The 13614-nt window shown below is 42.9% G+C and overlaps 1 protein-coding gene across 5 annotated transcripts in view; it reads right to left on the minus strand.

Moving 5' to 3' along the window:
• The window catches only part of sema4d (sema domain, immunoglobulin domain (Ig), transmembrane domain (TM) and short cytoplasmic domain, (semaphorin) 4D), a 36901-nt gene that overhangs the window by 9235 nt on the left and 14052 nt on the right, over nucleotides 1-13614 (minus strand). For all 5 annotated transcript variants that reach the window (XM_085793259.1, XM_085793258.1, XM_085793260.1 and 2 more), the window contains exons 3-9: nucleotides 12530-12589; nucleotides 2073-2206; nucleotides 1229-1374; nucleotides 1079-1141; nucleotides 858-956; nucleotides 643-736; nucleotides 358-474 (exon numbers count right to left, since the gene is read on the minus strand). In XM_085793259.1, coding sequence (XP_085649385.1) covers nucleotides 358-474; nucleotides 643-736; nucleotides 858-956; nucleotides 1079-1141; nucleotides 1229-1374; nucleotides 2073-2169 — 616 coding nt within the window. In that variant the 5' untranslated portion in view covers nucleotides 2170-2206; nucleotides 12530-12589. The remainder of the gene's footprint in view (nucleotides 1-357; nucleotides 475-642; nucleotides 737-857; nucleotides 957-1078; nucleotides 1142-1228; nucleotides 1375-2072; nucleotides 2207-12529; nucleotides 12590-13614) is intronic.

Here is a 13614-nt window from a genome sequence, read left to right on the forward strand (position 1 = left end):
ACCTGCTGTATCTGTATGTTTTGCATATTGCAATATCTGCAAAATACACATTAACCATCTGAACATTTTGCCTATCATGGTGTCAGGACTCAGATCAAATATTTTTTAACAATTTCACATGTGCATTATGAGCAAAGAGCTCTCACAGACTGGATTTTGAACGGCTTTGTCAGATGATGTACGTCCATTAAAACACACCCAGATCAGCCCTAATACTGATACTTAGCCTTGGATCAGGGCATCTCTACTGGACGTATGATCTTTTTTCAGGCTTTGGAAATTCATTTAAAAAAAAGCTTGTCCACACAATCGAACAATCTTTGACAATTCAAGACGTCACATATTGTTCCAACTCACCATTGAGCCAGGACGTGGAGTACTCTGTCCTCAGGAGGGACTGATGTGGAGAGTATCTGGAAATAATCGGTTCGCTGCCTAAGAAGTTATAAGCTGTTCCTGAGTACAGCGCTCCATCTGATAGACAATGAAGCAAGGAAAAAAGCAATTTATTGTCCAGCGGGTCCATTTTATCTCCTCCCCAAAAAAGAGGAGAGATTATTGAGGATTATTATGTGTTTTACAGTGGGCTGACAACCAAAGGAGCTTTTTCTGAAATGAGATAAAAACATGTCCTCTACTCACCAACCATGACAGTGGTGAAGCTTTGCGAGGGGTCAAAGGAGCACTTTCCCCTGCCATCTTCAGGGCGACCTTGCAAAGAGAAGTCGGCGAGGTTCTAAAAGAGAGAGATTAAGTGTCAGTTTAAAAAGAGCTGCTGCGCTGATTGACGAGCCCAAACACGTTTATTTGTGCGGTGTGATTTTCCCAAGTGAAAGAGGGATTGAACATTAACCCACCAAGTGATCGCACTGAGGTTGAAAGGCGTGTGTGCCGCAGACATACAGCCGCTCGTCATCCACGACTTGGAGCACTCGGATGTAGTTTAGACAATCCCTCTGCAGAGCAACACACAACACTTTCAACACACTGGTACAAGACTGAACACTTTTCCTGTCTAAAATTAGAAATACTTACTCTGAAATTGAAACAGTATTGAAATATGAATTGCTGAACGAACCTCTTGTGATTTTCCTTTAACTGTGCACATCAGCATGGGAGTTTCTGCAACTCTCCACTGAACCTGAAATGGAAACATTTTCGTTATTTCCATTGGAGTTTTTTTTTCTGTTTATCTGTTTTTCACAAGTATTGTTTTGTACTTTGATACCTTGTTGTTTCTGACTGTCACATTCTTCTTGCTGAGCTCAAAGATGGCCTCCCTGGCTCCCACATACAGTGCATCCCTTTTCTCACTCAGCAACAATGTGGAGTAGTTGAAGATCCCTGGCTCTGAAAACTCCATCAGGTCTAAATCTGAGCACAAAACACAATGATGAAAACAAATGCTGACGGACTGACACAATGACTGTGTCAGAGTGAAGGGTTGTTAAAGGTAAGCTGCACTGCTTCTCACAGACCGACAGCATCACTGCAGCTATTTATATGAAGCGAGGTGCACAAACACAGCTTCCGCCTTAAAGTAAATGTTCTAATCTGGGAAACTGTGGTGAGACCGAGAGCCGTCTGCTCGATAAATAGAGGAAACAGGTTCAGCACCAGCAATATGTTGTGAAACTGGACATACAGTCAAAAGAGAGCTTTGATAGATTATTATGATCAGTCCGTTAAGTATTTACATTCAGTTCTCTCTTCATTACCAGTAGAGGAAGTGAACTAAACAGAGATACCATCATTTCATGAATACCAACTCAGACTAACACGCGACACTTCACAGATTGCCAGATTATGTGCCACTCTCGAACTGAAAGTTTCGATGCAAATCATCATCAGTCATTCTGAGTAACAACACACACAAGAATTGAATATCTGCTTGACTGACACCTGTAAAGAATCATTTGTTGACAGAATAAAAACAATTAAAGCCACTTAAAAGTCCAGACTGATGATTTGAATTGTTAAAATATAAAATTTGGGGCGTTTTTAAAGGTCTTTGGCCCTCACACATGACAACCTTCACTCAGATGTATTTATACAGTGCTATTACACCTTACCTTGGTGTCTCCAGGATGTTCGGGGCACACCATGGGGTCCATGTGTGGAGACCTCCAGGAGGAGCCCGAAAAACACTCCCAGCACGCCAAATCCCATGTTCGAGTCTGATAACTTCGGAACTGTGAAGTTTCCTCTGTAGAGACACACACACGGGCCAAAAGTAAAGCGACACAGTCAAACCTGACGCACCGAAAAAGCATGAATGAGTTCCTCACAGCCTGATCTTATCATGCAGCACAGCCGCTAAAAGGGGGCAGGCATCAAATCCACTTCCCTCAGACTGAAAGCTGGCAGCACTGATTCATCCTCTTTTGTATCGCTCAGAAGGTTAGAGCAGCACGTCACACGCATGAAAGATGATCGTTTGGACAAAAACTGCACTATTAAAAAAACACCTCTCTCAAAATAAGGATACACATCAAAGTCGTGTTTTCCTATGTGAGGCGCGGATTGATCAATTAATCACTTCAGTATTTTTTCAAGCAAATGTCTCATTTTCTGGTTTCGGCTTCTCAAATGTCAGAATATTTCTCTTTCATCAAATATATTTGGGGTTTTCAACGGTTGTTTGGACAAAATAAGCCGTTTAAAGACGTCACTTAGCTCTGATAAATAGTAATTGGGTATTTTTCACTGCATCAGTTTTTCAAGAATATGATATGCAGATTAATCAATAATGAAAATAACTGTCTGCTTTACCCTTCTATGACAGTACAGACAGAATACTGTATTTCACATGTATCAATGAGCCTTGAGTACCTGTATCAGGTGTCAAGCATTTCCTGTGACATGAAACTAGCCAGTTTGTTTTGTTTTAAAGGAAGAGTTTAAAAAAAAACACATATGGACATCAGCAACAAAAGGCTCACTGTCCTTTCTCCTACATGCTGATCAGCAGTTTTCAAACACACCACAAAACTAAGGAAATAAACTCTCACTCATGCAATTTTCATACTTTCTAGTCCAGGGCAGACCATCATGTGATTCAATGAGTTTAACAACAGAGAAGGAGAAGAGTTGGACGTGGAGTTCCTCTCTTGCCCCAGAGGGGGGGCAGTGAGGAGTGAGGGATGCAGCACATGATGAGGTCCTGACCCAATGTGACTTATGAGAGCAGCAGATAATCAGCCACTGTATTTTGTATTAAAAAAATACACACAGACACACACAGCTGTTATGCCATGTGTGCTTTTTGACCACTGCATGACACCTCAGTTTGCCGTTGTGTGTTGTGTAACAACTTAACACTCAACTTAACACCTGAGGCTTAGGAAAATCCCCCTTTTATTCCAAACTTGTTATTCTGCATGGCTGCATTGTCGACAAACAGCGACGGGCAGATCCGCTCCCTCGGCCGATGACGATGACAGCTGCGGTGACGGTGGTGCTGGGTGACGGTGGTGATGATGACAGCGTATCTGGAAGCTTTAAGCTCTTATCAGGTGCAGGTGTCGTTTTCCATTTGCCAATTTGTAGAGCATTGTGATCCGCCTGCCTTTTAACAGCTCTTTCCTGGTACACCCACCTCAGGGTGCGTCTGATAAAGCCTCCATTAGGGAGCTGTGTGTCATGTCTGAGTGTTAGACTCATCCAGACCCACCTCAGGAGGCTGATGTTGTCATGTTCAATAAAACCTTAGGATGTCTTGTTTAAACCAGACATTTTCCTTTAGCACTAAGAAGCCTTAAAGTGCAAGTCACTGCAGGTTCATGACACTGGTGAAGTTGAATCACCTAATCAAGTCAAGTGTAAAAGTTGTAAATGCTATTCCTGATTACTAATGGCCTCCTACAATCATGAAATGTTGTAAAATACAAAAGCAAAGTCAAACACTTGGGACAAGTGTATCGTTTCATCTTTTAGGAGGAATGTGCCTCAAATTTAGATTCATGTCCTACTGCTAATGGCATTTTGGTGCTTTCAGTCATTTTGTCAGGGCCCACTTTTGTCTGAATTTGTTAATATTTTATCGTCAAATGAACCATGTTTAAAATCAGGCGTTTTAGGTCAACAGGAAAGCAGGGGGGAGAAAGCACAAGCTTTAAAGCTTAAGTAAAATATTAAAATAAATCTCTAAATCTGTTCTCAATCCTGCTTGTAATACACGCCATGTTTGCCAAATTTACTGCAACGAAGGCACATAGGGAAAATAATCTTGAGGTCAATTTTCATGATTGTCAACTAAATTCATTCTGACATGGACGAGGGACTGATTACCTTCTTTTACTCCGTAAATATCATTAGCAATGAAAATGGTATTAAGTCAGAAAGTGATTAGCTGATGTAATTCAATTGTTAGGCTGATGGGTTTCCTTTCTCTTGATCCAATCATGTGAGAGAGGAGCGGTGCGGTGCGGTACAGCAGCCCTTTACCCTGCCTCCACTTCTATTTTCTACTAATGAACATGACTTTTACTAACTTCAGACGGGAGGCCGCTGGTGGAAACGCTCGCTGCCTGAAGGCCAATGAAAAAGTATCGAGCAGATGGAAGGTGGGTTTGACCGGTCAGGTGACTTGCTCCACTTTCCTGAGAGAGTAAAGTGAGCTGGCTCCAAACTGGTTATTCTGGTTTTCATAAGAAGCTCAAGTACCCGCAGCAGCACACCTCCGCAGAATGGGTGGGCCGGACACACAAAGAAGGGGATAAAAGGTTATCGGGTGTCTCGTAAGATGAGGATCGAGATTGAACTTTTCACTCACAGGAACCAAAACTCTGCCTCATCACGTGGGAATAACACGTTTGCTAATTTGCATCCGAGCCACTGAAAAGAAACGCGTCACCATCGAGAGCCTGAATGGAAAAATTCTGTGTTTTAAGTTGCTTTATCTAGTCATTTGTCCTGATTTTAACATAATGTGGAGAACAAACCATAGGGTCACAGGACAGATAAATCATTGTCAAGTACTTTTTAATGACCCAGTGGCACCATTGTGGCTCATTCCACTCAAATATAGGTTAGCAATCAATTACCCAGCTGGAGGGGGGAGATGTCTCATAACACAGCATGTAAAGGCAATAAATGAGGACCACCACTGAGAGAAAAAAAGGGGGATAACGATAATTGATTATTGATTTGGTTGTAAATGAGAACAAATAGCCTCAGAAGAAAAACCCCTCCTAATACCAGGGGGTGTTGTTGTTTTTTTGGAGGGGTGGGGGGTTGTGAGGGGTTTCCACAAACTGAATCAGGAAGAGATTGAATTCCTTTCCAGCTTCAGCTCTAGCCATGGACTCCACTCTGCTATAGAGGGGGTCAAATACACAAGGACCTATTGTTTACTGAAGATGAGGGGAGCCTCCACTCCACTGCACTGCACTCCCACCCCCCTATTACATCCACATCATCACTGCAGTGTCTACAATGAACAGAGAGAGAGAGAGAGAGGACAAGAGAGCGAAGGAGAGAGAGAAGAGCATCACTTCTCCCTCTCATCTAGTTCTTTTACAGTCTTGCCAATCTAAATGCCAGGACAGCTTAGCCGTGAGGAAAGCCCTGAGCCAAACCAGCGTTTTCAAAGATCACCCAAGCCCATGAGATCTGGATCTAGGAGAGTCCTGTAGAGATGATCCATAAACTGGCTAATCAAAATAATAATGATGATGACGGCAGCATAACTGTTTGTTTAGTGGGCGTAGAGAGAAAGAAAGGCGCCTGACGTCCACACGGCTTGACTGGATGAGATAACAATACTGAATCCATGATGAAAAGCCGCCGGGCGGGCAGGCCGAATTTCTCTCTGTTTTATGGCCTTTGAAAAAAAAAAAAAAAAATCCTCTAGTGGCACGCTGCATGAATAAAAGCTTTAAATGAGGCTCATCCCTCTATCTGTACACTCCTGATGCCCTCCATCAATCTCACCACTCTGAACCCCATTTAGGCCGCAGCGTTAAAAAAAAAAAAAAAAGCTTCAAACCCCTTTGAGAGTCAGTGTTACAGTAGCAGAAAGAGCTTACTGGCAGCAACCCTGTGCTGCGGAGAGATTTAGAGGAGTGGCCATACTGGGCCTGGGATATTTAAGACGGTTACCATGCTGGCAGGTTTCTTTGAGTCCTTTGTGTTCCCCTCTCAGCTCCTTTGGCTGGGCAGGGAGGTTGACACCTGCTTGGGGCCTTGGGGTTCCCAGCACTGGGCTGTTAACTGGGCACAGATCTTGGCCGGCTGCCCACTGAGGACAGAGGACAGAGAAGGGGGAAACTGGAGCTCGGCCTATCTGAGCACGAGAACGTGGGATGCGTATGGAGCGCTCACTGTAAAGTGCTTTAAAGTCTTTGTGCAACACAAATAAGTCATAAGGGATGTGCCAGCCATCTCCCTGTATATCCAGATTTAACTGTGAAGGGGAGGGCTGCTACCTGCTGATTAATATGTGTCCCTTTGACCTACACTGTTTGCCAATTAAAAATAACTACATTGGCAGCTTTATTTCCAAGACAATCTGCTACTACAGTCTTCCTAATAAACCTTTCCTAATAATCTCTGTAAATGAAAGTGTCCATTTTAAAGAGGCAGAACAGAAGCTAAATAATAAAAGGCCAACAGGTGCACAAGATCTGTGGGACTATAATCAAAACCCTGGTGAGAAAACATCCAAAGTTATATTTAGAGGCTACAGAAGAGTCCAATGAAACGCCAGGATGACTCCTCACTTGGGAACAGTTTCACCACTTGTCACTTCATTTCCAATGCACAAGAGTTCAGACAAGAAGCTCCACATCCTGTGAGCAGAGAGCGCAGCTGAGGATACAGCCAGTGTGGCGGAGGGTGGGTGATGTGAGAGACTTGGACATTCACTGCCTGCCAACGTCTCCAAACCAACATTTCTTTTTTTTCCCCTCACTGGCTCTCATTTCCATCTACTCACTCATCATCAGCATCAATGCACAGAAATGCTCTTCTTCCTTTTTTTCTTTCTCTCTCTCCCTCTGCAGCACGCCAAAGAGCCAAGCTTTTTCCTCTCCGTCTCTCGCCATATACAATACTGACGGGGCCCGACCGTGCACAAACAAACAGAGTAATGGGAAATGTGCTTTAAGTCGTTCATTCTGTGGAAAGAATGTCTCCACTGGCTGTTCAATATGGTGTTTCCACACCGCGCTGCACAAAAATCTGCTCTAAGTTGTTCACCTTCTGCCGAGCGAAACTCTTGCTATTTGCCAAGTCACCGCTCGCTCCTCCAGTAAAACTATTCTTTTGTGTGACCGTTTGAAGGTTGTTGATATGTCCCCAAGAGCCTCACTGGGACAAACCCCCGTCAGTTTAGTCTCTTTGACTTCTGCAACACAAACTCTGCCATGTTTTCTTCACGTTGGATGGCTGCTGGCTTAATCACCAGGACCATCTGGACAGTACCCGCCCAGCTGTGTGAGGGGTGACAACATGGCACCAGTATAACTATGATAATCGAGCTGCGTCACACTGACGGTTTTCTAATAGAGCCATCAGAATTTAGTCAAGGAGCTGGGTGAAACCAACAGAAACTGACAACCTTCACAAATTATACAGTTACACTTGATTCCTTCTTTCTATTTTCAGATCCACACATAACAGCAGCATTAGAGTTCAAAAATATTCTACTGCAGATTAAGACACAATTAATCAAATGACAAAAACATAAGAGCCTCTATTTTGGTCACATTCTTTTTTACAGCGTTTTATAGCAAGTACAGCAAAAGTATACCAAAAAGAAAAAAAACTTAAAATGTCATGATATTCTGGTTTCTTTGGTCTTGTGATGATACATTGAACATCTTTGAGAACTGTACTATTCAAAAAATAAATAAATGAATAAAAAGACATCTTAAAACGTCACCATTGATCGTCCTTTTAGAAGATTTATCTGCAATAGTTACAGCACTAGGCCTCAAATATTTCCCACAATGAATTTAAGTTGATGCATATTTACACCCATGAATATCAGGTCAATGATCAGGGGGATCTTCAGGGGAGCTTCAGTGTTTGCAGGACTCAAAGTACTTCGGAGATTGCTCTTACATTCTCCAGGGGCATTATGGGTCATTTGGAGCCAGGCCTGTATGAGAAAGTGAGCGAGCGAGAGAGCCGTCACTTGAAACAAAATACTGAGACCACAGAAAATGACACACTGATGGGGACAGATGTCTACTCCAATGTCATTTACAGATTAATGGCGTTTGGCTATAGATGTGGCAGAGACTCTAGCACGCTCACATGTGTGCATGATAATGCCAACTGTGGGCATCAAATCCCTCTTATAAGGGCCAGAGAGGGACCGAGGGCCCATCTTAAAATACTGCCAGCTGCATCAGAGTTTTGGGTTGTGTTTCCCCACAGGCTGATGAACCGTTTTTGACATTTCGAGTATAGACGGCCAAGGCTTTATGGTCTCGGTATTGGCTAAGCTACTGGCATTACAGCTCCAGCTGACTAGTACACTTCCATCTGATCTGATGATCAAGGCTATAGTCTGTCTCTGGTTTGTGCGCTACTCGCAGACGACAAGTCGAAGGAGGATTCTGCAGATTTACTGGTGCACTCGGAAAAAGTGACGCAGCACAACCAGAGATATCGTCTTCTCTGTTCCACGCAATCTTCTTTGTGTCTACATCACCCACGCTGGAGCTCGACCACAGAAAGTTTGCTGCAGAGATTGTGGTGCATTATGCTAATAGTGCCTAGTGTAGCCTCGGGTCTCAAAGAGGGATGAGGGGCGGGACAGAGAGAGAAGAAATAAGTGATCTTAGCCAACCTCTAACTCTTTATAAAACATTTCAAACTCGTGGTCCTCGGGCCAAACCAACGCTGACTCAGCTGATATCACTTCAGACAGTTTATCTTCCTCTGGAGCCACTAAAAAGTTGTTTTCATATGTGCAGTAGTACTCCCAAATATCTGTAAATACACTTTGATGTGTAAAATGAGTTAGTTCCCCTGACTTTTAAGATCTGTCTGAATGTCTGAAATGGTCTGGATAAAATCACAAGTCTGCAGCTCCGGTCCAAAACATCTGGAATTCACTGGAGATAGATCATCAGCCTTCAGTTGTTGAGTGCAAAGCCACCATGTCAAAGCCACATCATGTTCAACATAAAGTCATCTGAAAACCCAGAGAACAGCTGTACGACCTCCGCTGCACAGCTGACGACCCATCATATGGAGAAAATCGTCTAAAAAAAGAAAAAAAGAAAAAAAAAACTGCAACAGATGATACAGCAGTCATCGTGCATTATCCACGGTGAGCTCCCTGGATGACAGATGGGAGGAAGAGTTCAACTTTTAAAAAAGGCCAGATCCAGGATTAACGTCACGATCTGCTACGTTCACGACACTAATTCACATCCGCGTGAGGCTGAATGATGACAAGGCTGCGAGCACAAACGGCAGCATTTCAGGTTATATTGAGAAGCAGGTAAAATTAAAACGTAGGTAAACCACCAATGACAAGCCCGAACGTCTAAACTGAGGAAAAGAGCTTGTGTGAAGGCAACACTATACAGGGGATGTAAAATGGAAACCCTCCTATATAATTACTAGTTGTTGGGCCCCTGCTGAGCTAGCATGTCGACCTAAAGTGGCCACAGCAAAGGCAAATGAGGGGTCAGGTCCAGTAAAGGGTATATTTAGTCCGTCGATGGCAAGCTTTTTAAAAACAACACGCCCTTTCGCTGAGTCACATGGTACTGGAAGTTTTGAAAAACTTGCCTATAAACACACAGGCAAGTGAAGTAAGCTAACTGGGGGAACAAGGGCTGCTGTGTGGTGTTCCCCATGCAAGTGCCGAGTGTGCCTCTGTAGTCCGACATGAAAAACATAATCACCATCCACTGTTTCTTTTAATTAAAGGAGGAAAAAGAATCGAGGAGTTTTACTAGTGACATCTGCAATAGCGGAAAGTAACAATAAAAAGGATTCAGTTTTTGAGGATCACATAGGAGAAAAAAAAACAGGAGGTGCTACTTCTGCATTTACACATGTGAAAATTGCCTTCATGTCATCATCCAGTTTGTTTTCACACTACATAGTAAAGGAGTGAAAAGGCATCGCTCCTACACAAACAAGCATTTCCCTTCTAATTTATGCATTGCTGCTAAAATTGATATTCTGCAGCTAAAACATAGACATAGACACAGAATACGGATATAAAAAGAAAGTAGAATTAAAACTCCATAGCTGAGCTGCAGCTGTGAGCTGCACTAGTGAGAATGGTCTTCAAATATGACAAACAAAATTAAAATGCAATGACACATGAAAGTATTGTCTTTTATCTTGGGGTGAATAGTGTTCATCTTAATAGCTTGAGGTCATATGGAAGCCTCCAGTCACAGTGAGGTCATAAACCTTTCACTTGATGTAGTTTCCTTGAGGCTGCTGTGATACCAGCCAGGCCTTGGGGCGTATAATGTGGAACTATTTTGGGCAGCTGCGAAAGCCCAGCTGAAGGTCTTGCGGTCCCCAGCTGAAGGCCTTGTGGTCCCCAGTTGGTGAATGGTAGTTGCATTGGTGGTAGTTGTTTTAACAGCAACAGCAACAGCAACAGCCAAGGGCAGGTGACTTCAGCTCCCGGAGTGGAATAAATCTGAAGTTTCAGCATAAAAAATATCTAAATGTGATCCATGCCGTTGCGGGTTATTTTCAAGCTGCGGTGAAAGAATAAAGCAACAAAACAAACCATCTTTCCCACCAGTCAGGGGACATTTGAAGGGGCCGTAAACATCACTTAAAAGCAGAAAAGAGAGGAGAAAATATAGCCGGGTTCTAAGGAGGACTCCTTTCTCTCGTGCTTTTCTCCCAGCACAGTCTTCGGCAGGCACTGATTTCATGGTGGTAATTTTGGCCGGCAGAGACAAAAACCTCCTTTGGAGAGTTGTGTGAAAACTCACCCCATCACCCACAGGCTGCCACAACACTAACAGTGTGTCCTCCTGAACTTGGCATACCAGGAGATAAAACACTGATTTCACCGTTCCCCTCTCAGCGCACACAGGGATAAACAACACAAAGCCAAAGCCTGAAACACTGAGCACATACCACACAGATTTCTTGGCGGGTTTTTGGGCACAGGCCCATCCTCAAGTTAATGAAAATAATTGAAGGCATTTAAAAAAAATTAGGTCATACAAATTTAAGCAGCTGGATAAACAAAATTATTGAGAAAAATACAATTCCATCTTAGAGCACTGGAGAAAAAAAATGAATGGGCAGCACTTATGAAAGTAGTGATCCCTGCAAAACAGGTGTTTGCTTCAATTGACCCTTTACAGAGCGCTGCCTCCCGCTGCTAATTCAGCTACATCTGTCAAGTTCTCCATTCTAGCACAGCATGTGCTGTTTAAAATAACAGTGGGATACTTATCACTAGAAATTTATTTTTGAAACAATGGGTCTGCTGTTTCACGCCGATGTAAACACAAGCAGGCTTCTTATTTCTGCTAATGACAGGTGTCTTTGTCGACCAACTGCCGGCGGTGACCCATTTCATTTTAGGACTGCAACTATCTGAATATTTTCTCAATGAAATGGTTGATTGTTATAATTTATTTTTGTTTGCCTGTTTTATTCAACACAAGCACACTTGTTTTATGTACATATTTAACAAAAGACACCATGGTTTTGCATGAAATTGCAAAGATAAAAAGAAGCAAAGCAGAGGCCAATTTGTTTTTTGTCGACTGACTAATTGGTCAATATACAAATTGCTTTTAGATGTGGACATGATTATACTAAATGTCAAAGATTAAACTTGCTATCTCAAGCAAAAAGCCAAAGTAGGAAACTGAAAGGCTGAGTGTTCTTGTCCTGCAGTGTAGAACAACATTATAAATAAATAAAAGGGTCATTTAGCTAGACATTATAAAGTATTGTTAAGGGTTTAGAAAAGGTGCTTTTACAACAGTGATATTCAGAGAAATTCAAAGCTTGACAGAGCTGCTGTGCCTAGATACTGTTGCTAAGCTAAGAGTGGACAATCGCTGTTGACGGGAGGAGTTACGCAAACAGTCGACTGCAGAGCAAAGCTACAGAGCAAAGTTGGCTGTCAAAGAAAGAGGCTGCTGGAAGCAGGCAGCTGCATGTGCATTTAGGATGTCTGCCACAAAACATCAAATTGAGAGAACGCAGGTACAAAACAAGCAAATCAGAACTTGAAGGAGGAAGGAAAACCAAATCACAAGGTGAAGGCAAATAAAGTGATTGGGAGAAAGGAAAGTTTCACTGCAAACAAACAAACAAAAAAAAGTCCACAAGCACCAAAGCCAAGCGGAATCAAATCAAAGTTGAGTTGCCCAGGTGTGGTCATGCAAAGGGGGTAATAAAAAAATAAAAAAAGGAGTGAAGCCTCGGGGTGGTTACAGGGAGTGTTGGAAAAGCATGCGGCATTCGTGCTGAAGCATGCAGACCTGAGAGCAGCTCAGTGTCGGTCCACACAGTGGGGGAGAAAACAAGTGGAGGGGGAGGGAGGGAGAGGAGTAGAGTTTCTGACCTGTGGGCTCCTTACAAGATGCGACGCTCTTCCTCCGGAGAGAATTATAAAATCCTCAAGCTAGGGAGGGGGAGAAGACAGAAAGATCAGACAAGACAGTTATGTGGTGTGTGTGTGTGTGTGTGCCTGCAAGAGGGAGGAAGCAGTTTGTGTCCGTGTGCGTGTGTTTGTGTGTGTGGTTAGTTGTCTAGACAATGGCAAGACAGACATAATGATGAATCAATCACAGTGAAAAACAATAGAACTGCCAACACACACACACACACACACACGACACGAGTGCACATGAACCACCGAAGCTGGTGATATCATACCATGTGCGCCAACTTTTTTTTTTTTTTTTATAACCAAGGACGAGTGGATGACACACATTATCTTGTGTGAATACCATCAGAGGAACCCTGGCTTGTTTTCCAGCCTGCGAGTGTGAGCACAAATGTTAAGGTTGTGGTGGGCAGCCACGTCTGTGTGCACGGACCAAACATAAACAGAGTAAAAGCACTTTCCCTTCAACTGCTGCTGAATTCTATCTACTCTGTGTGGTCTAATCCCAGGAGAGGTCAACCATGGTCAAGCCTTAAACCGCTATTCTGGGAACAGGTTGCACAATTTATATGATTATCAATTTAATAGTGCAACGCAGAGACATGAATTATACATTAGCTAAAAGGCTACGTGGTTAACCGCTTAATTGTTTAATATTTTACTGGTTTTTATTTATTTTCCATTGCAGGTAGGGGTCAAACCAGTTGTCAGTCACCTTTGTAGCCACTGAAGACTTGTATTCAAAAGGTAGGTGAGCAACAATTCAAGTTTAAGTTTGGCAAAGAAGACCTTTATCATTTTGTACAGTGTCAGCATGCATCACCGCACATCACTAATTTAGCAAAGAGGGGAACAAAAGATGTTCGGAAATAATCTGCATCAGAGCAGTTACAGAACAGTAAGCTGGGGAAATTCTTTTTGGTGCATGAAAAACAAGATTTTATAAGTCGCAGGGAGGGAAAGTAGAAATCTTCTTATTGCCATTGTGACAGATGGTTGGGCCTCCATTCACAACGCTTTCCAGTCTGTTCCCTCAGACT

This window comes from Trachurus japonicus, chromosome 12 (genome assembly GCF_045865225.1).
Source record: "Trachurus japonicus isolate A0001 chromosome 12, Traja_1.0".
Lineage (NCBI taxonomy): Eukaryota > Metazoa > Chordata > Actinopteri > Carangiformes > Carangidae > Trachurus > Trachurus japonicus.